The sequence below is a fragment of the Babylonia areolata genome, chromosome 6 (assembly GCF_041734735.1).
Source record: "Babylonia areolata isolate BAREFJ2019XMU chromosome 6, ASM4173473v1, whole genome shotgun sequence".
NCBI classification, from domain to species: Eukaryota; Metazoa; Mollusca; class Gastropoda; order Neogastropoda; family Buccinidae; genus Babylonia; species Babylonia areolata.
This window is the reverse complement of record NC_134881.1, coordinates 34651032-34672338: the sequence shown is the minus strand read 5'-3', so window position 1 is coordinate 34672338 and position 21307 is coordinate 34651032. Positions and strand designations below refer to the sequence as shown.

The window sequence follows — 21307 nt, the reverse complement described above, 5'->3', positions numbered from 1 at the left end:
TCTCCACTGGTCTGGAAGTTTCCCTGTGTCCCAGGACTGGTTGATGATCAAGAGAAGCTTCTGTCTGGCTACAGGTCCCAGGTTCTTGATCATGTCATTCGGGATGCCATCTTTCCCAGGGGCTTTCTTTTTCTTCAGTTTCCTGATGGCTGCACTGAGTTCGGCCATGGAGAAGGCTGTCATCATGGACTGACTCGGGTTCTGCTGTTTCAGCTTCTCCTTGATCTCCCTCTGGACTTCCTGCACTCGGGCTTCAGGGAGTGTTGTGGTGCTGCCCTCTCTGTAAAAATCTGCAAGGATGTTGGCTGCCTGCTTGCCCGCGTGGTGCTTGCCATTTTCCTCAATGACAGTTCTGCTGTGTCTGGTGCCCGTGTCTTCGTTCAGAAGCTTGGTCAGGTTCCACAACTTGCCGGTGTCCTTCTCCATGTTGAGACTGCTGGTCTTCTCATTCCAGCTCCTCTGTATCTCTGTTCTCTTCTGCTGTTGGAAGGTTTCTTTGATGGTGTTGTATTCCCGGATGTTGTCAGGAGTGGGGCTCTGCTCCATGGTTTCTCTGGCGGAGTCTAGGTCTGCATGGAGCTGTTTCAGAGTGTCACTCCAGTAGGGCTTGTAGTTTCTGCGTTTCCCTCTTGGGATGGACTGCTTTGCTGCTCGCAGCAGTGCATCGCTGAAAAGATTGACATTGTTGTTGAGGTTGTTGGAGGTACTGATGTCTTGGCAGAGGTTGTCTGCTTTTCCTTTGAAGAGAGTCCAGTTAGCTCGTTTGAAGTTCCAGCTGGGTTCCATTTTGTGCTGGGTGCATCCTATGCTGGAAATGCTGAGGATGACTGGCAGATGGTCGCTTCCCCCTAGCTGTGTGTTGACTGTTCTGGAGGTGAGTCGCTGAACCTCTTCTGTGGCGATGGCCAGATCTGGTGTTGAGCAGGTCTTCCATGCTCTGGAGTAGCAGGTGGGTTTGTCCTCTGGATGGTTGATGAGGATGAGCTTGTTGTCCATCATCCAGTCCTCTACTTCCTCACCACGTGAGTCCATTTCCTCATAGCCCCAGCTTGGCGAGTGGCTGTTGAAGTCTCCAACCACAAGGTGTCTGGAAGCTTCAAGTCTCACTTTGTGTAGCGCTAGAGCTGAGCCTGGAGGGCTGTAGCAGTTGGTGATCAGTAGTTCTCCGCTGGGCAGTAGCAGCTTGACTGTGTGATGCTCTAGCTCCTCTTTTCCTGATCTGCTTGTTTCTACTGCAGGGATGGAGATTTTGATGAGGGTGAGGATTCCTCCCTTGTGTCTGTCCTCTCGATCTTGGCGGAAGGCTTCGTAGCCTCTAATAAAAAATCTTTGGGGATCTTTCAAATGGGTCTCCTGAATGCAGATGACATCAATGTTGTTATTTCGGAGAAACTCCTGGAGTTCTGGTTTCTTGTTTCTCAGCCCTTCTGCATTCCACTGAGCTACTGTGAGGTTGACAGGTGGTGAATTTGTCTGGTCAGTCGCTCTACTCTGCCTTCCCCTGACCTTCAGGTTGACAGAGGCACCGGTCGCTTTGGTGGGCCCCTTTGAGGCAGGAGGCCCGGCTCCGTCCCTCCCCGGTTGTCGCTGATAGGGACGACGCCATGACGACAAAGTGGTCTGACGCATAACCATGATCGTTGATGCGTGTGTGTCCTGAATTTTTAACCAGAAACCTGCGCCGTAGCTGACACACTCCGTCTTCGGCAGGCCGGATCAAGTTTTCTGTCAGGGGGCTTCTCCCTTAGCTCAGGTCTAAAGAGTCCTGCCCTGTGAGCACAGGGGGATGTGAGAGATTGGGGATCCCTCCCCTAGATGGACTGCCTGTCAAGGTTAACGAGTTCCATCTACCCGGGGCTCATGGTCCAAAGACCTGCCCTGTGAGCACAGGGGGGGATTGTTTGCTGGGTATCCCACCCGTTGGTTTGAAATCAGAGTTTCCCTTCTCCTAGATGGACTGCCTGCCAAGGCTAATGAGCTCCATCTACCCTGACCAGTCTAGTCTGCGACCTCTCTTGAGTGAGTTGCCGAGAGCTAGTCTTGCTATTGCGCCGATCGTCCGCACCCGTGCCGCGTTCGCCATGACTAGGTCATGCCCATTCTGCCCCATGTCCCCGCAGGAACACCCACATTAACGTGGCGAGGAGGTGCGGCTACAGAGTTCACTCCCTTGCTAGGGACGCACTGAGGCACCCTAGAGGGGAGATCTTAGCAGAACCTCCTCATTCCAAAAATATATAAGGTGAATAGACGCCATTAACTGACGCTTTATGTCTATGATCACTGGGGTAAGATTTTAGTAACAAATGCCAAAATAGTGTTGAAGTTTGGAGAGAGGGGTTTCATGGTCAGTTCTTCTGATTATTATTATTATTATTATTATGGTTATTATATTATCCTCATGGTCAGTTCTTCTGATTATTATTATTATGGTTATTATATTATCATCAGCATTATCATTTATTGTCATCATTATCGTTATCATCATTATCAGCATTATTATTATCATTGTTGTTGACCTACTTTTCCTTTGTTTTATCATCGTTTTCATTATTAATATATATTTTTATATTTAATATTTATTATAATTGTTATAATTCTTTTTCTGCTTATTATTATTAGTAGTAGTAGTGTTAATATTAGTAGTATTAGTGTTATGATTGTTGTTGCTGTTGTTGTCCTTGTCCTTCTTTTTCTTGAAATAGACTGACTGTCTTATTACAGAGCCGACAAACTCCATGATCCTGCATGGTCACTGTGTAACGTCCAATGTTCTGGCAGGAGTTTTGATGTGAGTACTGTACATGCTATACTGTTGTGGCAGAATTGTTAATGTGTGTGTGGAGGGGGGTGGTGGGGGGGGGGGGGGAAGAAAGAGAGAGAGTGTGTGTGCGTGTGGATGTGTGTGTGTGTGCCCATGCATGTGAAAGCTTATGTGTGAGTGAGTAAGTGTGCTTGTGTGTGTGCACGCATGTGTGTGTGCGTGTGTTTTCGTGCCTGAGGGCACATTTTTCTCTGTATATATGTATGTGAAGATGTGTGTAAGTTCAGATAATCACACGCATTTTTAAGCGCAAAGCTTTAACCTACAATCAATGGCAGGCTTGTAAAACTGGCCATGTATTGCATACTGAGCTGTGCGTTTTGATGTGGCATTCCATCGCTCCGAATGGAAAGCCGTTGCTTTGTGTCCGTGAATACTGAAGTGTGCATCGTGGCGTTGTGTTCCTTGTGGCAGGCGTGGTTCCCCTTACTGTGTCAGTGAGGACAGCAGCAGTTTTCTGTCCGGGGACAAGCTGAAGCGATGGCCCTCCATAGCATCTGTGAGTTCATGTATATTCCAGCGTAGTATGGTACGATTGAAGCTTATCCCCCCCCCCCCCCCTCCCCCCCGCCACCCCTCCACCCCCTGCCTGAAAACAGAAAATAACTGCCGACATGGGGTAAAAACTGTCATACACTGTCAGTTTGGATTATTTAAAAAAAAGATAGTCATGTGCATTTTCTTAGAGTTTCCGAGGAAAAAAGTCTTGATTTTGCAGAAGGGAACAATGATGTTGATTGAATTGTTTTGGCAGAATGGCACCTGGAGAGAGAAGGCAGCAGTGATGTTGATTGAAGTGTTAAAGTAACAATGATGTTGACTGAAGTGTTAAGGTAACAGTGATGTTGACTGAAGTGTTAAGGTAACAGTGATGTTGACTGAAGTGTTAAAGTAACAGTGATGTTGACTGAAGTGTTAAGGTAACAGTGATGTTGACTGAAGTGTTAAAGTAACAATGATGTTGACTGAAGTGTTAAGGTAACAGCGATGTTGACAAGTGTTTTGGCCGGACGAAACCTGGAGAGAGAAGAGAAGGTAACAGTAATGTTGATTGAAGTGTTAAGGTAATAATAATGTTTACTGAAGTGTTAAGGTAACAGTGATGTTGACTGAAGTGTTTCGGCAGGACGATACGTTGGAGAGCTTCAAGTCCGTGGAATCCTACCTGTCCATACAGGACGAGGAGAATGCTTCTCTCTTCTCCTTCGTCTCCAACAACAGCTCTGCTGGAGTCACCACCAGGTCAGAGACTTACTTTTTTTTTTTTTTTTTTTTTTTTTTTTTTTTTCAGTTTCAAGGAGATGTCAAGGCATGGGGACTGGTCAATATATCAAGTAAAAAAGAAGAAAAAAGAAAAGAAAAGAAACGGATGCCTGATTTTCACACAAACCCACTGCGCTGATCAGGCCTTTTTGTTGTTGTTGTTTTTTTTGTTAATCCGTGTGAGATGTTCATGTTTTCCAGGATGGACATTTGATTCTGCACTTTTGAAGTAGCACAAAGAATGTAATGACATGTCTGTATTTTCTGTGACCTGGCGTGTTGTTAGCAAGTGTGTGTTGTTATTGCTCAGGAAAAAGAAGCACTGTTTTTCTCTCTCTTTTTTTTTTTTTTTTTTTTTTTTTCAGTTTCACAGTGACTAGGGGGTGCTCTTGTTTTTATGTATGTGTATCTATGTGGAAGGTGTGTACTTTTCTTTTTACTGCATCAGCTTTTGGTTAATAGACTCACTAACTGTGCACATCCATCCACTTGCTGTGCTTGTTGTTAGTTCTGTCTGCGATGTCGGTGGATTCATGGGGGAACTGTTTTTAGGGAGAATGTGGTGGCACTTGCGATTCCTTTGGGGGGGTGGGGAGTGTGGGGGGGACTGTAAGCTCATGATTTTTTGCAATCCCATGATTTCTCGCTGTCAGTGCATTGCAGTGATCCGTCGTATGTGAAATTCAGTAAATAGATGTGTTTCAGTGTCAGTACTGTTGATATCGTGATGAACGCCTCTGTCGTTACCATTATCGTCATTGTCATCCCCCCCCTCTTTCTCTTTTCTTTTCATCTCTCTGACTTTTTCCCCTAGATTTGCATTGGGGAAAGACAAGAACCCAACTCTGATGACAAAAGGAATCTTTTTTGCTAAAATAAGGGGGACTTTCTCTGATTGCTCACAATCTCTCCACACCCACAATTTCTCTCAAAGTGAAACTGAAGCTGAGTGGCGAGAAAGTGATGCCGCTGAAACAGCGCAGATGGCGGGGCAGCAAAAAGTAAATGAGATAAATACATAATAATTAAATGAATAGATAAAGAAAAAAGAAAAAGAATGAATCAGTCAAATGAATGAATAAGTAAATAAATAAATCAATGAATAAGTGAATAGGTGAAAAATTGAATAAAGAAAGAACAAAAGAAAGAAAAAGAAAGAAAGAAAAAAAAGAAAGTTGTGCATACAGAAGCATTTCCAACATTGTCTTGGAGGAGAGAGATTCCCGCAGACGAGCTGTAATCATTAAGTCTTTTGGATTTAATTTTTTTGGGGGGGAGTTAAGAAGAAAAAGAAAAAGAAAACAAGATCAAAACCTGAAAATATGGTTAACTCTCTCCATACGAACGGCGAAAGAGACGACATTAACAGCGTTTCATCCCAATTACCATCATCAAAATATTGCAAGCGAAACGCTCTTATACTGAAGAGGCGAATGTTGACAAAGAATACCACAGTTTTGACGATGGAAGCTAAAGGTTGGGTCATTCAGACACCCACTGGACATCCGAGGGGTCTGTGTAGAAGAGAAGAGAGGACTGGCCGTACTGAGTGAGTTAAACTTTGTGCACTGGTTTGCCTCCCTTATGATCCACAATCTAAGCAGATGGTGAGCATACCCAAGAAGATGTCTCATTTGTACGTGTCTGAAAAATGTTGATTGTGTTTGTATATGTGTGTGTCTGTCACAGTGCCAGTGCTCCAGACTTCCTGTTATATTGTACTGTATTATTTTGTATTGTATTGTACTCAGTTATATTGTATTATATTGCATTGTATTGTATTGTACTGTTCTGTATTGTACTGTATTGTATAGAAAAGTACTGTACTGTACTATACTGTACTGGATTGTATTGTTTTACTTGTACTGTACTGTATGGTACTGTATTGTATGGTACAGTATTGTATTATATTGTATCATACTGCATTGCTTTTTGTTACAAAAGATTTCTGTGTGAAATTCAGGCTGCTCTCCCCAGGGAGAGTATGTGACCACACTGCAGGGCTACACTTGTTTTCATTTTTCTTTCTGCCTGCAGGTGTATTTGTTTTACCGTGACAGTGGATAGTTTTCCATAGAATTTTGCTATGGGTTCTTTTACATGCACTGAGTGCATGCTGCACATGGGACCTCAGTTTATCATCTCATCCAAAAGACTAGCACCCAGACAGACCACCACTCAAGGTCTTGTGGAGGGGGTAGTAAAATCCCGGTCCATATGGGAATCAAACATGTGGACACCTTCTGTCCTTGTTGTGTGCATTACCAGTAGGCCACGGCTCCACCAGGGTGTTGTGTGTGTGTGTGTGTGTGTGTGTGTGTGTGCGTGTGACAGTGCCTGTGCTCAGGATTAACTTCCTGTCAGTATATTGTATTGTATGCGTATAGGCCCAACACTCTGCTTATATCACAGATTGACATACGTTTACTGTTAGACAAACAGCAAAGTGAGAGCTGTATTATCAATGGTTTCTCCATTGCAATAGAAAATCATTTACAGATCAGATTAGTCTTTTGTGAAGGACTATGACTCTCAAACTAGGAGGCAAGATTGCACTGGCTCTTAGTGCTGCAGCCCAGGGAGCGAGTTGGCCTTTGGGAACCATATCAACACGGACTGTCCTAAAACCATCTTGGCTGAGAGAGTGGGGATGTAAATTGGGTAGGAAACTGTCCACAATAATCAAATTCTAGCCCAGATAGTCAGGACAGCAGTTGCCTCCTCTGCTGTTCTGATGGCCAGTCAAGCATGACTGACTGTCATACATGCATGCGTGTGTTGCAGTGCCAGTGCTCAGGACTTCCTCTCGGCCCCTACATCCCCCATGGTGGAGGAAGTGGCCTTCCCCTCAGCGGCTCCTTCCCTGACCACATCGTCGATCACAACCGCATCGTCCACATCTCTGCCACAAACCACCGATGCCACCCCCGCCGCCACCGTCACCACTCAGGACCTGCCGTTTCACCAGTCTCAGTCATCGCCCAGTATTTCCGCCATCTCTTCCCCTTCACAGAGCACACAGGAGCCTCCACCACTTTCTTACGCTGTGGCAAAGGAGCCAGTCAGTGCATTGCACAGTGAGCGAGGTTCAGACAGTTCGCATGAACTCAACAAAAGTAGCAGTGTCACAGATTGCTCCAGAGTCACAGCACCAGGGGACATTTCGAAAGACATCGAAGACTCTTCAGCAGAGTGCTACACGTGTGAGCATGACAGCACAACATTACGCTGTGTGAAGGACCAGGTCAGAAAGGAAACGTCCATAGAATCAGAAAACACAGCTAGGAAGGTGCTGCAGCAACAGCAGGGGCAGGGGAAGGAGAACGGTACGGGTCATGATGAACTTACTGATGATGAACACAAGGTCTTGGCTAACGTCACAAGGAGCTCTAGCTCAGGGGAAAAGTTACATGCATGTCAAGAGACAGTCCACAGTGATGGTCCAGATGAGGGAAGCTTTGAGCCTGCTGCTGTCAGAATGCCTTCATTCGTGCCAATCATGGTGAGAACATTTTTTTTTTTTTTTTTTTCATTTGTTATTATCTGGATTGTTCATCTTGTCAAAGCAGTGCCATGATGAAGGGGGAGAAAATCTTTCTCTTATAAAAATGCACAAATGTATGAATTAACCTTTTGAGCCCTGACCACCGCTTTACCGGTGGTGGGGAGTGGTGGCATAATGCCTGGCCACCGGTTGAGCGGTGCATAAACACTTATGTCGTGTTTTGCTATTGGTTGACTTGTATTGAAGAGCCAATCAGAAAAACTGTAATATTCTGACGTCAGCGAACGTAGTACCAGCATTGCTGTGCCTTTTCACTGTGTTTTGTGCATGTGCTTTGGATAAAAAAAGATCAGTTTCTACTATGAAGAGTGCAGAGTCTCAACCTGAACGCCTCCTTTGATCAACTGATTCTGCATGCTCAGATTCATTTTCAACATCACTATCTGTAGCAAAATCATCCAATTCGAATTCCACCTCACTATCAGAGTAATCATTGTCATACTCTACTTCTGATAAATCATCAAGCATATCAGTTACTTGCTGCATTGTGTACAGTTGTTTTCTCGCATGTTTTGTCCCTGATTTCTGCCCTGACGGGCCAGGTTGAAACTCTGCACGCTTCAAGTGTTTACGCACCGCTCAACCGGTGGCTGGGCATTGTCATTTTTCTCTACCACTGGTAAAGCGGTGGTCAGGTCTCAAAGGGTTTAATACCAATTATTTGCAAATTTTGGCTCAGGAGCTCAGGCAGAAGGGTTAAAATTGCTCAGGAACTCAGGGCTCAAAGGGTTAAAGTGAAAATACACACACATGAATAAAAGGAATATTGTAATGATAATAATGGTGATGATGATAATGATCACACGCATTTTTGTAAGGAACATTGTAATAATATAATTGATTATACTGTGCGCACACACCAATAAAAGGAATATTGTAATGATAATGATAACAATAACAGCATTAATCATAATTATGATGCCAATGATAATGATTATTCATTAGGAATATTGTTATAACAGTAGGTATGGGTATTTATAATGCTCTCTACCTCTTTAACATAGGAGCCCAGAACGCTAACAGTTAAAATCGATGTGGGGGAAATAAAGGTCAGAAGAACTGACAGCCCAGGGCCAGGGCACTACAGTCAAGAATTACAAAAAAGCCAGACAAGTATTGTAACACTAGCAACACTTGGCTTGACTCTGTGCGTTATGGGTGGAAACACAGCACAAGCAACCATACATGTTTGAACATTAAAGTGGCATTTGGTTGTATTTTTTAAAACTTTGTTTCATTATTTATATTTTCATTGCTGTTCTCTCCTTGCTTGCTGTTATCTGCTTCATCTGCCAGTCGTGATTCAGTACCATGCCCAGTTAGGATATCATGCTTTGAGCTTTTATGGTCTGAAATTCAAGTTTTCAACTTTCAAATACAGAGTTCAGTTTTCTAAATCAGCAAGGAACCTTGAAGTCATTCTTGACTCAAACCTCAGTATGTATACTCAGGTGGTCAGTCTGATATGCATGGTCAGTTGTGAGCTTCGACAGAGTAAGACTGTTCATCAGCACCTTTCTGTTGAAACTACAAAACTTTTATTTTCCCGCTTTTGTGCTTTCACAAATCAGCTTCTGGAAATCTCATCTCACAGGTTGTCCTCATAATCTTCACCAGCGAATTCAGAAACCTCAAAACAATGTTGCTCGTCTGACTCTTGAGTCCCACGTACTGATCACATTTCTCTTCACTTCCGAACCCTGCACTGGCTCCCAGTAGACTCAAGAATTAAATACAGAGTTGCATGTCTCTGCTTTTCTGCTTTCCACTCCACAGGACCTACCTATCTTTCTGACCTCATCAGTGTTTAAACTCCCTCAAGAGCTCTTTTCTCTGACTGTTACCTTCTGAAAAAATCCTTTTTGTGTCAATACAAGAACCTGTGGTGAACACTCTTTCCTCTTTGCTGCTCCTCATATCTGGAACAACCTTCCACATCATATCCGTTCATCTGACTTCATCCCTGCCTTTCGTTCTTCACTAAAACCTTATTTTTCCAGAACCTGTCTTAAAGCACAAATGGTTTCATACTTCCCCAACACCACTCCATGCTTCCCAGTTCATGACAGCAGTCATGAGTGGTTTATGCAATTTGTAACTTTTTTCTCATGTAAAGACAAGTGCTTTCAGCTTTAAGAGAAAAGGCTTCATTATTATTATTATTATTATTATCTTTGACTATTGTCTTTCTTACGATTATTATGATTATGATAATTATGATTGTCATTATTATGATGATGATGATGATGATGATTATACAGTATCTAAATGCTGTATGATAATGATGATAATAATAGTAAGAAGAAAAATCATCATGATGTTGATGATAGAAAGAACAAGAATTATATTGACAATCATAATAATGCTAATTAAAAGCAAGCAATTATCAAGAAGAAGAAGAAATCATGTTCACAATCTTACTTAATGCAACTAATACACTCTACTTACACAGTTCATGCACTAATACCATACACACTAATAAACAACCATCTCCGCCCCCCCACCCCCCAACCTCCCAACCCCACACATACACACACACAGCCTATAACATAGTTATTGTATGATCGTCTTTTTTGTTCATTTTACTCGGTAAATGTGAATGAAATCATCTTTAAAACTTAGCAACTAATTTGCATAATAAACTTTTAGACCTGTGCTAGTATTTTCCATGTTTTACTGACAGCTTCCTGTTAGAACGTTGTTGGAGTTTCCACAACGAATTTCAGTCCACAAGTGCCAGACTCGCATTAAAGGGCAGTGTATGGCAGGAGCCTTCTCTCTGTTGGCTGAAAGGAACTGAACCCAGGCCAGAAGATCCGTGCCACCCAGGACCACCCGTCAGAGGCCAGTGAGGACAGCAGCTCTCCATCCAGCAGCGGGGAGAAACGTCTGGAGCCGTGCAAAGCAGAGTTTGTGGAATCCTTCAAGAGCATCCCTGACACCGTCTCTGCAGCAGGAGGTATTATAACTTATGGTGCAGCTGTCTGTGGTGGTTTTAAGGCCAGACACGGTAGTACAAAAACGTATGAAATAAACTTTAAGTTTATGGCTTTCTGTGACATGGTATGCAAAGATATTGGACTAAACATGTCTGAAAAGGACATTTTGTTGTGACGGTTTCCATGGAAACGAATCCAAAATGGCCGACAAACAAAAAATATTAAAAGCTTATAACTTCGGTACCTTTATAGATATGTTATTTCTGTTTGTTTTATTTGATTTATTTGTATTTGTTCCTTATTATAGTGCAGTGGTATTTTGGAATTTGAATAAATACATTTATTATTATTTTTTGTTGTTGAAATGAGTATAAATTCCTTGACATAATTTTTTTTCAAATGAGTGTATATTCATTCTTTTACTACTACTATACAAACTACTGCACTATAATAAAGATGAATACATAAAGAAATAAAGTACTAAGTTTGAACATGCTATCTTTTAAAGTTTTTGAGCATTAGTATTTTGAAAAATGGTATTGCGAGGACAAAACACAAAACTGAGAAAACCGGAAAAGAAAGAGATGTGGTTGTACTCACAAGAAATCACACATGTTGATGCTGTTTGAAGCTTTGTTTAAGTGAATATAGTACCCAGGTGAAACGGACTATAAAGATTAGATGTTGAAGAAGCAAATTATGCGAAAAAACGAAAATCACAAAAAATCATGATTTTGGTCAAAATTTCACTACCGTGTCTGTCCTTAAGTTCTGTCTTACTGTGGTCTGACAGCATTGCAGAATGGTCAGGAAAACCATTTCCAGAGACACAGGCTTTGACATACAACTGGTTAACAGACTTGGAGGAATCTGGTGAACAGATCTTCTGCACAGAGGTGTCCCAGTGACTGTTCACAGACTTGAGGGAGAAGAAGAAGAAAACAGGAGATTTTTTTTGGATTGTACTTTTTTTTTCTTTTTTTTCTGTTGTTTGTTTTCAGTCAGTTCACCTCTGGAAATATTAAAACACACCCAGCAAAGCTTTGGGAAGGGTAGTGGTTAGTGTGACAGCAGGAGCAGGGTGTAGGGCTGGAGTAGGTGTGTGTGTGTGTGTGTGTGATTTTGTGTGTCTCTCAGTGTGTGCATGCGCATGCATGTGTTTGTGTTTGCATTCTGTGTTTCTGTGTGTGTGTGTGTGTGTGGTCTTTGTTTGTGTACAGATGTGTGTCTGTCTGAGTCAGTTAAAATTGTATGTATGCAATGTGTGTGTGTGTGTGTTTGTGTGTGTGTGTATAGTCACATTTTGGTGTGTATGTAACATAGATGTAATGTTTTATGTTAACAAAAGCGTTTTTGTAAAGCGCTTAGAGCAGATTTCTGGATAGAGTGCTATATAAGTATCCATTATTATTATTAGTAGTAGTAGTAGTATTTATGTATGTGTGTGCAGATGAGTCCTGCTGTGATGTGGACGCTGTGACAGACAGTGCCTGCAATATGCACACAGCCTCTACCCCCTCTTCAGAATCGTGCCTGTGGTAAGCTGAGAATGAATCCCCAGCTGCTGTTTCCCAAACACTTACCAGGACCCCGACGAACAGACAGACAGACAGACAGACAGAAAGAAGACACGATACAGGCCAGACATTGCAGTCAGAGAGGACATGACGTTACTGACATGCGATGCACAGCCATCAAACAGATCCACACACCTGGCACGACTGTCAGGAAGAGACGTGAGAAATTCTGGTGCCACCAACTGCAGACCAACTATGCTGACGGACTGAACATATTTGACTTAAATATGGTATGGTGTCCTTGATGTCTTACTGGATACAGGCAAAAGCACAGAGAAAGAGAGACAGAGAGCAGTATATATGTCACATAAAAAAACACACACTTCATAAGTCATTTTCCATATTGTGTCATTCATCACTATAAAAGGTCTATACTGACCCCAAAAATGGATAATGTGTGCCCTCCATTCAGTGTGTGGTTTGTCATTTTGGGGCTTGTCTGCATGTGAACGTGTGATTACCAGCGCATTGAGTCTAAATCTACATAGAGAAATGATGTACAAATGTCATTCATTGTTATTATTGTTATTATTAAAGTGTTGATGCCGTTTTTCAGGAAAACCAGGAATTGTGAATCTAAATCTACACAGAGAAATGTGCTAAACAAATGTCTTTCATAATTATTTGTATTTGTATTTATAGTTCTTTTTATCACAACAGATTTTTTTGTGTGAAATTCGTTATACTACAGCGCCACACATTTTTTAAAAATTTTTTCCTGCGTGCAATTTTATTTGTTTTTTCCTGTCATAGTGGATTTTTCTGCAGAATTTTGCCAGGAACAACCCTTTTGTTGCCGTGGGTTCTTTTGCGTGCGCTAAGTGCATGCTGCACACGGGACCTCGGTTTATCGTCTCATCTGAATTACTAGCGTCCAGACCACTGCTCAAGGTCTAGTGGAGGGGGAGAAAATATCGGCGGCTGAGCCGTGATTCGAACCAGCGCGCTCAGATTCTCTCGCTTCCTAGGCGTACGCGTTACCTCAAGGCCATCACTCGACTTACACTCACTTATTATTAAATTGTAGACGCTGTTTTTCAGGAAACCCAGGAATGGAGTGTACACCTGTGGGGACGTCATATCTTCTCTCGGACCTGGCAGGCCAGGTGTGTATGATTTATAAACTTTATGCCAGAATCAGTCAGGTGTTGGACTTCTGATACAGTGTGTCACTGGTAATCAGTGTTTGAGGTGTCCTTGGGATTTTCCTCACTCCACCCAGTTGCTAATGGATACCTGAATCCAGTCAGGGAAGGTTAAACTCCGCTCTTCTTCTCACACCCATGTGCTTAGGATCCCCCTTGGAAAGTAAAATTCTATCATGCGCTGTACATGTGATTTTGTGAGTAGCCAAGCAGAGTGTGCTATTCTGGGTCACTCCACGATCGAATAGTATGATTGGTCAGCCTGATATGTGTGGCCCGTCTCGCACACACGCTGACAAAGTCACCTGACCGGTCGTCTGCTCGCGTGCCAGCCTGTTAGCAAAGCGGGCTCTTCTCAGAATGTTGTGAAGCGAACAAGGCAGTGATGGCAAACGTTTTAGGGTTGCCAAAGTACTTGAAATGCTACAAACTGAAGGGTTTGGACATTGAAGAGGTGGATGATGACGAAGAAGTAAGCGAATTTAATGCAGAAAGCGAGCATGGGTATGGTGATTCGGGGTGAAAAATTGGCAGTATTTTCTACAAATGGCAAAACTGTAAAAAATAAGATGAGAAATTTGATTTTTTTTTTATATGTAGTAGCTCAACATGTAATAAACAAGTTCTGAAAGTTTCATTTTCTTACACATTATTTTGTATTTTTTTGTAATTTTTTTTCCAAACCCTTACAAACCAAAACTTATGGCCAACGCAGTTTTTCAGACCAAGCCCCCTTTCTTTGGAATCAGCTTCCTCAGCCTCTCCGTCACTCATCTTCGCTGCAGTCTTTCAAATCCAGTCTGAAGACCCACCCTTTCCCCTCCAAATTGTATTTTTTCTCTTCTGTTATGTTCTATTCTATACTGTTCTGTTGTATTTTTTTCTATTCTGTTCTGTTCTCTTCTATCCTATTATATTTTGTTCTGTTCTGTTCTGTTCTATACTATCATTTTCTATTCTGTTCTGTTCTATACTGTTGTATTCTGTTCTGTTATGTTCTATACCATACCATTCTATTCAGTTCTATTCTATTCTATGCTATTCTGTTCTGCCCTCTTCTGTTCTGTTCTCTTCTATTATGTTATAGTTTGTTCTGTTCTACACTATTCTGTTTTGTTCTTTTCTGTTTTATTCTGCTCTGTTCTATTGTGTTCTGTACTATACTGTTCTGTTCTGTTCTGTTCTGTGCTATCCTATTCTGTTCTGTTCTCCTGTTCTTCTTCCATGATACAATGTCCAATGTCAACCTTCAGGGTACGGGATCCACGAGGTGGTGTGCACCTACCACAACCTGCAGCCGGTGCTGTTCAGCTTGATGACCGGGAGGACGGTGCTGGTCATCGGCCCTGCGCGCATGGAGGTGGAGGTCACCAAGGTCGTCACCGCTCTCTCCGTCTTCTTACCGGAAACCAAGAGGTAGGATGGGGGAGTGGGGGTTTGTAATTTTGGGAGGTTGTGGGGGTGGTAGGCGGGTGGGGGAGGGGGGAGGGGGGAGGGGCAGGCGTGGGGGAGGGGGGGGGGTCTTCTTTTTCTTTTTTCAAAGCACAGTTCTTGTAAATACAATATAAACACACACTTAATAGAAAATTAAGACAAAATATGTTGGTGTTTTTTTGTTTGTTTGTTTGTTTTTTAGAAGTACACAATTTATTTTGACATTTCACACATACAGACACCACAGACATGCACACACGCTTATGCATATACACACAGGGAGAGAGAGAGAGGGGGGTGGGGAGGGAGAGAGAGAGAGAGAGAGAGAGAGACAGACAGATGCAGAGAGAGAGAGAGAGAGAATGATTTAGAGGAAGAAGAAAGAGAGGGAGAAAAGAGAGGGAGGAAGGAGGGAAGGAAGACAAGTAGAGAGCATGGAAGCTCATCAAGATGCCTGAATGTTATTTTATTTTATTTTATTTTATTTTATTTTTTTTTTTATTTTTTCGTTTTGCTTTGTTGTGTTTTTTCTTTGGTTGGGTTATTTGTGTGTGTGTGTGTTTTTTTTGTTTTGTTTTTTCTATAGATATGTAAGCATGAGAAAGGAAGAAAAAAAAAAGAACACATACTAATAGAGAAAAAACACCCACACACATATTTGAAAAGATGAATTAGGAGAGAGTAAAAGAAAGAAAATCTGACCAAGAGGAACAAAATTCATTTACACACACACACACTCATATTTACGCACAGAAATACACACACACACACACACACACACACACACAGGTTTTTGAAAACCTGTTCAGTAAATAAAGTGTATTCATTGCACAGTTATATGAATCACAGACCACACTGTCAAGAATATATACAGAAATATTCCTTCTACAACTAGTCTCCCCCCTGCCCTCATCTTTTTCCTACAAATTACTAACATGAGTCTGAAAACAAGAAAAAAAGCATGAAAAATAAATGGATAAATCATGAATGAATGAATAGAATAAAACAAAATGAAATGTAAAAATAGAAATTAGATTAAAATAGAATAGAAATATGAAAACGGATAGATAAAGAAATGAAGTAAACAAGAGAGGCAAGGTCTTCAAGACCTACTTGTGATACACTAAAAAAAAAAAAAAAAAAAAAAATCTAATCGTTAAAATGTGTTCCGTATTTGTTATTATAAAGCTTCGGGTTAAAAGAAAGAAAAAAAAAGTCCTAACAGCAGATTCGAACTCCGCATGCTCGGGTGAGAAGAAACTGTCTTACCCATTGCACTATCGTGGCTCCTTAACTGACGTTCAAAAATATAATATTTAACATGCTTTTTTAAAGGGCGATAAATCGATTGGGGCATTCGCAGTGAGAACGCTGTTTAAATCATATTATTCTGGTGTATCTTGGGCATTCAAAAAATCTTTAAGGGCAATTAAAAATTCTTTTTAAGTCCGCGGTAAAGGAGACGTGGCTATCGCCACAGTCACACTGCAACATTTAGCCGTTTTCTCTGGATCTAGATAGATATACAAGTTTAATTACACCCGGTTGACACGGTCGATTCAATTTCTCTTTTATGTTCATTATATAGTTTTAAAGTTGATATGAAAATTGAGTGTTTTGTTAAATTAATAACATGTAGAGCCAAGTACTAGTACTTCTAAATGTCGTATGAATTGAAAAGGAGTTCATTTTGAGAAAATTCAAGACTGGAAATTTTAAGTTTCATCAAGGGTATTAACTTGCATGGTTTATTATTTTTAACTGTGAATTCCGACTGATTCTGTGGATATTTTTATGGCAGTTTGGGGCATAATCCAGTAAGTGATGAGGTGTTCACAAATCTTTCTCTGAATAAATATTTAACGGTCTCCTTCTCCAACTTTCCATCACATGTTATCGTGTATTGTCGATTGAATATAGGATTGAACGGGCAGGTTAACAACTTGAAACAAAATGGCGTCGTTCGCGTTCACCAAGAATATGAGCAAGCGCTTTGAATACATATAAATATGTGTACGCAATTGATTTTTGCCCATGACCTTCAGGGCTCAGCCAATAGATCTATAAAGTCCACTCGTCGTATTGATTTTAGTATTTTCCGAAAAAGACCACTTGGGCGAATGAACATAGTGAAAGCCCTGTACACTGAGAGTAAAACACACAAGCTTTTTATGTATTGAGTATAATTTCAAAATGTAATGTTTAAGATGAGAAAGGTCAGGTTAAAGCAAATTAAGTCCCCTAGCATTAATTACAGATTAATTTCCCTTTTTTACTATCTGCACCAAAGGCATGCAAAATAAATATAACTTCCATGCTTAGCAAAAGAAGTTCCTGTTTGAACAAAAAATGATAAAAATTACTGCTCTTGTTGTTTCAGAATATCATATCAAAGTGCCAAGTTTAGAGAATAAAAAAACACACACAAAAAAAAACACAGTAAATTCAGTTTGCATATAACTTGGCTTCATTTTATTTTTTTTTTGTGCCCATCCCAGAGGTGCAATATTGTTTTAAACAAGATGACTGGAAAGAACTGAATTTCTCCTATTTTTATGCCAAATTTGGTGTCAGTTGACAAAATATTTGCAGAGAAAATGGCAATGTTAAAGTTTACCACACACACACACACACACACACACACACACAGACAACTGAACACCGGGTTAAAACATAGACTCACTTTGTTTACACAAGTGAGTCAAATATAGAAAAAAACAGCAACATAATGATAATGAATAAATAAACAAATAAGCAAATAAATGTAAATAAACATGCAGATGCGCATTCACACACACACACACACACAAACACACACGCATGCGCAACAGATATGCCAACAATATGCAGTTTCACAGATTTGAAAGCACAAACATATAATGATAATAATACTTGTGTCTGACACGTGTTTCTTGGGCACAGAAGGCAGCATTGTGTGGTGGACTGGATGAACCGACCTCTTAAGGTCACTGACCTGACGCGTATACGCCTGGCTGGCATCTGTCGCTCGGAGAAACGAGCGTTGGAAAACACCATCCCCACAGCCGTCAAGGTGGGTCAGAGGGGTGTGTGTGTGGGGTGTGGCAGTGTTGGGTGGGGGATATGTGTAGGTGTGTGTTTGTGTGCATATGTCAATGCATGTATGTGTCTGTGTGTTTGCATGTGTCACTCGGAGAAACAATCACTGGAAAAACACCATACCCACATCTGTCAAGGTGGATTAAACCAAAGGAATGGGATGGGTGAGGGACTATAGAAGTAGAGTACTGACTGTGTCATCTGTGGTTTGTGTGTGTGCGCGCTGTGTGTGTGTGTGCATGTGCATGCTCATATTTATCCCTGTACATCTGTGTTTCTTTGTGTTTGTGTGTGTGAACTAACCTACAGTAACAGTCAGCTTTTATGGCTTACACAGTGCAAAGACAGGAAACGCCCCCCCCCCCCCACCCCCCCACCCCCACCCCCCCTCAGGCCTAGCTTTGGCTTAGGCAGTCAGCGCAGTTTGGTCCAGTCCTACTGAGCCATGGCAGGTTCCGTTATACTTTTGGCTTCTGATTTTGTGTTCACCGCTGATCAGGTTTCGATGTGCTTCATTTCAGCAAGGCAGTGTGTCCTTGGGAAGGACACTTCATTCTAAATTTTCTTTGCACCACCCAGGTGTGAGTGGACTGATAGCCTTGAGGTAATGCGTCCGCCTAGGAAGCGAGGTAATCTGAGCACGCTGGTTCGAATCACGGCTCAGCTGCCGATATTTTCTCCCTCACCACTAGACCTTGAGTGGTGGTCTGGACACTAGTCATTTGGATGAGATGATAAACCAAGGTCACAAATACAAATACCTGACTGCAGCTGGAAAAGGTTTGTAATGACGAAATTCCAATATGTATATCTGATTCCGCCCCGGCACCTCCAACTGAAGAAAGTGTAGACAAATAAGTAAACAAGCATTCTTGTTTAGATCTGGCTTCAGTGGAGAAAGATTAGACAGCTGATGAATCAGTTTCCTGTAAGGATAACCAACCAGTTTTAGTGGTAGGTAACAGTGTTCACAAATGCGTTTTTGATTTCGATCTTTGATCAAGGATTGCTTCCCTTTATGCACTGCTGGTCTCATGAAGCGTGGACCAAGTTATGGAGATCAATATGAGACTCAAAGCCATTCATGTCAGCATATAATCTGTAATAGTTTGGTTATCTAATATACTTAAATATGCCCAATGGCTAAGCAGTATCCTCATAGGGCAAATTTTCTTTGCTTACTCTGTCAGAAGTGCCGGACAGACTGGCCTCACCTCAAGCGTACATACTCTTTGGCACTCAAGCTAGCCTTTAGTAAAAGTTTTGAGGCATGACGACTCTCCAAGTTTAAGAAATTAGCATCAATCAATCAGTTGGTGACCCACTGTGCTACTGCAGATCTATGGGAGAAAACTCACGTGCGTGCTGCACACGGGACCTCAGTTTATCATCTCATCCGAATGACTAAACGTTTAGTTTGATTTTCCAGTCAAACTTAGGAGAAAGGGCGAGAGCAAGATTCGAACCCAGACCCTCACGAAATCACTGTATTGGCAGCTGAGCATCTGGAACATCACTGGTAAGCACACAAAAAGCAGTAGCATCACTGATAAGCACACAAAAAGCAGTAACATCACTGATAAGCACACAAAAAGCAGTAACATCACTGATAAGCACACAAAAAGCAGTAACATCATTGATAAGCACACAAAAAGCAGTAACATCACTGATAAGCACAAAAAGCAGTAGCATCACTGATAAGCACACAAAAAGCAGCAACATCACTGATAAGCACACAAAAAGCAGTAACTGCTCTTCAAACTGATGCCACATTGATTTCTGTTCACCACGGTACAGCAGTCAAGAACAGACTAGAACAGCACTGCACGCTGACTGATTCAGTTCACTCACTGTATTCCTGAGGCCATTTGACAAGAGTGTTTAACTCATTCAACCCTAGGGAGTCTACACACACTTGGTAAGCTTCCATGCCTTACTGATGAGGAATGGATTTCTCCTCCAGAATATTGATTGATTGATTGATATGGATACTTATACAGTGCCTATCCTCGGTCAGAGACCAAGCTCTAAGCGCTTTACAGACACGGGGTCATTTACACAACAGGCTGCCTACCTGGGTAGAGCTGACTGACGGCTGCCATTGGGCGCTCATCATTCATTTTCTGCGTCATTCAATCAGATTTCAGGCACGCATGCACACTCATTTTACACGTATCACTGTTTTGTTTATTTACCCTGCCATGTGGGCAGCCATACTCCGTTTTCGGGGGTGTGCATGCTGGGTATGTTCTTCTTTCCATAACCCACCGAACGCTGACATGGATTACAGGATCTTTAACCTGTGTATTTGATCTGCGTGCATATACACACGAAGGGGGTTCAGGCACAGGTAGGTCTGCACATACCGGTAATTATGTTAACCTGGGAGATCGAAAAAATCTCCACCCTTTACCCACAAGGTGCCGTTAGCGAGATTCGAACCTGGGACCCTCAGATTGAAAATCCAACGCTTTAACCACTCAGCTGTTGCGCCGAATTTTGTGTGGACACATCCGGAAACACAGTAGAACTTTGCTCCTTTCGTGTGCGGTTTATGCATATGTAGGAACGTGAAAATGGTTTTAACAAGATGAATTTTTTTATGCCAGAGGGATGCTGAAATCAGGCACAGGCTGGCATGTATTTTTTTGTATTTATTTTTTGTTTGTTTTGTTTTTCCAGCAATACAGTACACTGATGGATGTGGAGAGAAGGATCATCATTGGACCTCCGTACCAGGTAAGACATTGTATTTAAAAGTAAATGAATAAATCAAAGAAGTGGGGGTGAGGGGAGGTTAAGAAAGAAAGAAAGAAAAAAAAGGTAAGATGTTGTATTGTATAGTATTGTGTTGTATTGTAATATTATTTTGTCACAACAGATTGTGAGAAATTTAGGCTGCTCTTTGCCGGACTGAGTGTGTCGCCACAGTGCAGCTCCCCCCCCCCCCCACACACACACACACCCCCACCCACCCCACCCCACTCCCCCTCCTCCCCATTCCCCTCTGATCCTAGCCCCCACCCTCATTTTTTTTTTCCTGTCTACAAGTATATATTTGTTTTGACATCAAAGTGGACTTTTCTGCTGGTGAACTGATGACTGTTTTGGGTTGTTGTTTTTTTTCTTTGTTGTTGTCTGGTTCTGCCTTTATTTCTGTATTGCTCTGTTTTTCCTATGTTTCTGAGAGTTTTCCTCCTCCTTCTTCTTCGTTAGTGGACTGCAACTCCCACATGCACTTGTATGTACACGAGTGGGCTTTTACGGGTATGACCGTTTTTACCTTGCCATGTAGGCAGTCACGCCCAACACTCGGCTTACATCACAGACTGACATAAGTTTACATTTGGGCCAACAGCAAAGTGAGAGCTGTATTATCAATGGTTTCTCCAGTCAATGGGAAACCATTTACAGCTTAGTCTTTTGTGAAGGACTATGACTCTCAAACTTGGAGGCAAAATTGCACTGGCTCTTAGTGCTGC

General features: G+C 41.8%; 1 protein-coding gene across 1 annotated transcript in view; it reads left to right on the top strand.

The window, feature by feature from the left end:
• Positions 1-21307, top strand: part of LOC143283376 (guanine nucleotide exchange protein SMCR8-like) — a 60428-nt gene that overhangs the window by 19166 nt on the left and 19955 nt on the right. Inside the window, exons 13-22 of the mRNA XM_076589582.1 lie at positions 2725-2791; positions 3239-3323; positions 3951-4066; positions 6872-7589; positions 10446-10611; positions 12042-12129; positions 13210-13274; positions 14567-14729; positions 17670-17799; positions 20508-20564. Of these exons, the coding sequence (XP_076445697.1) occupies positions 2725-2791; positions 3239-3323; positions 3951-4066; positions 6872-7589; positions 10446-10611; positions 12042-12129; positions 13210-13274; positions 14567-14729; positions 17670-17799; positions 20508-20564 (1655 nt within the window). The remainder of the gene's footprint in view (positions 1-2724; positions 2792-3238; positions 3324-3950; positions 4067-6871; positions 7590-10445; positions 10612-12041; positions 12130-13209; positions 13275-14566; positions 14730-17669; positions 17800-20507; positions 20565-21307) is intronic.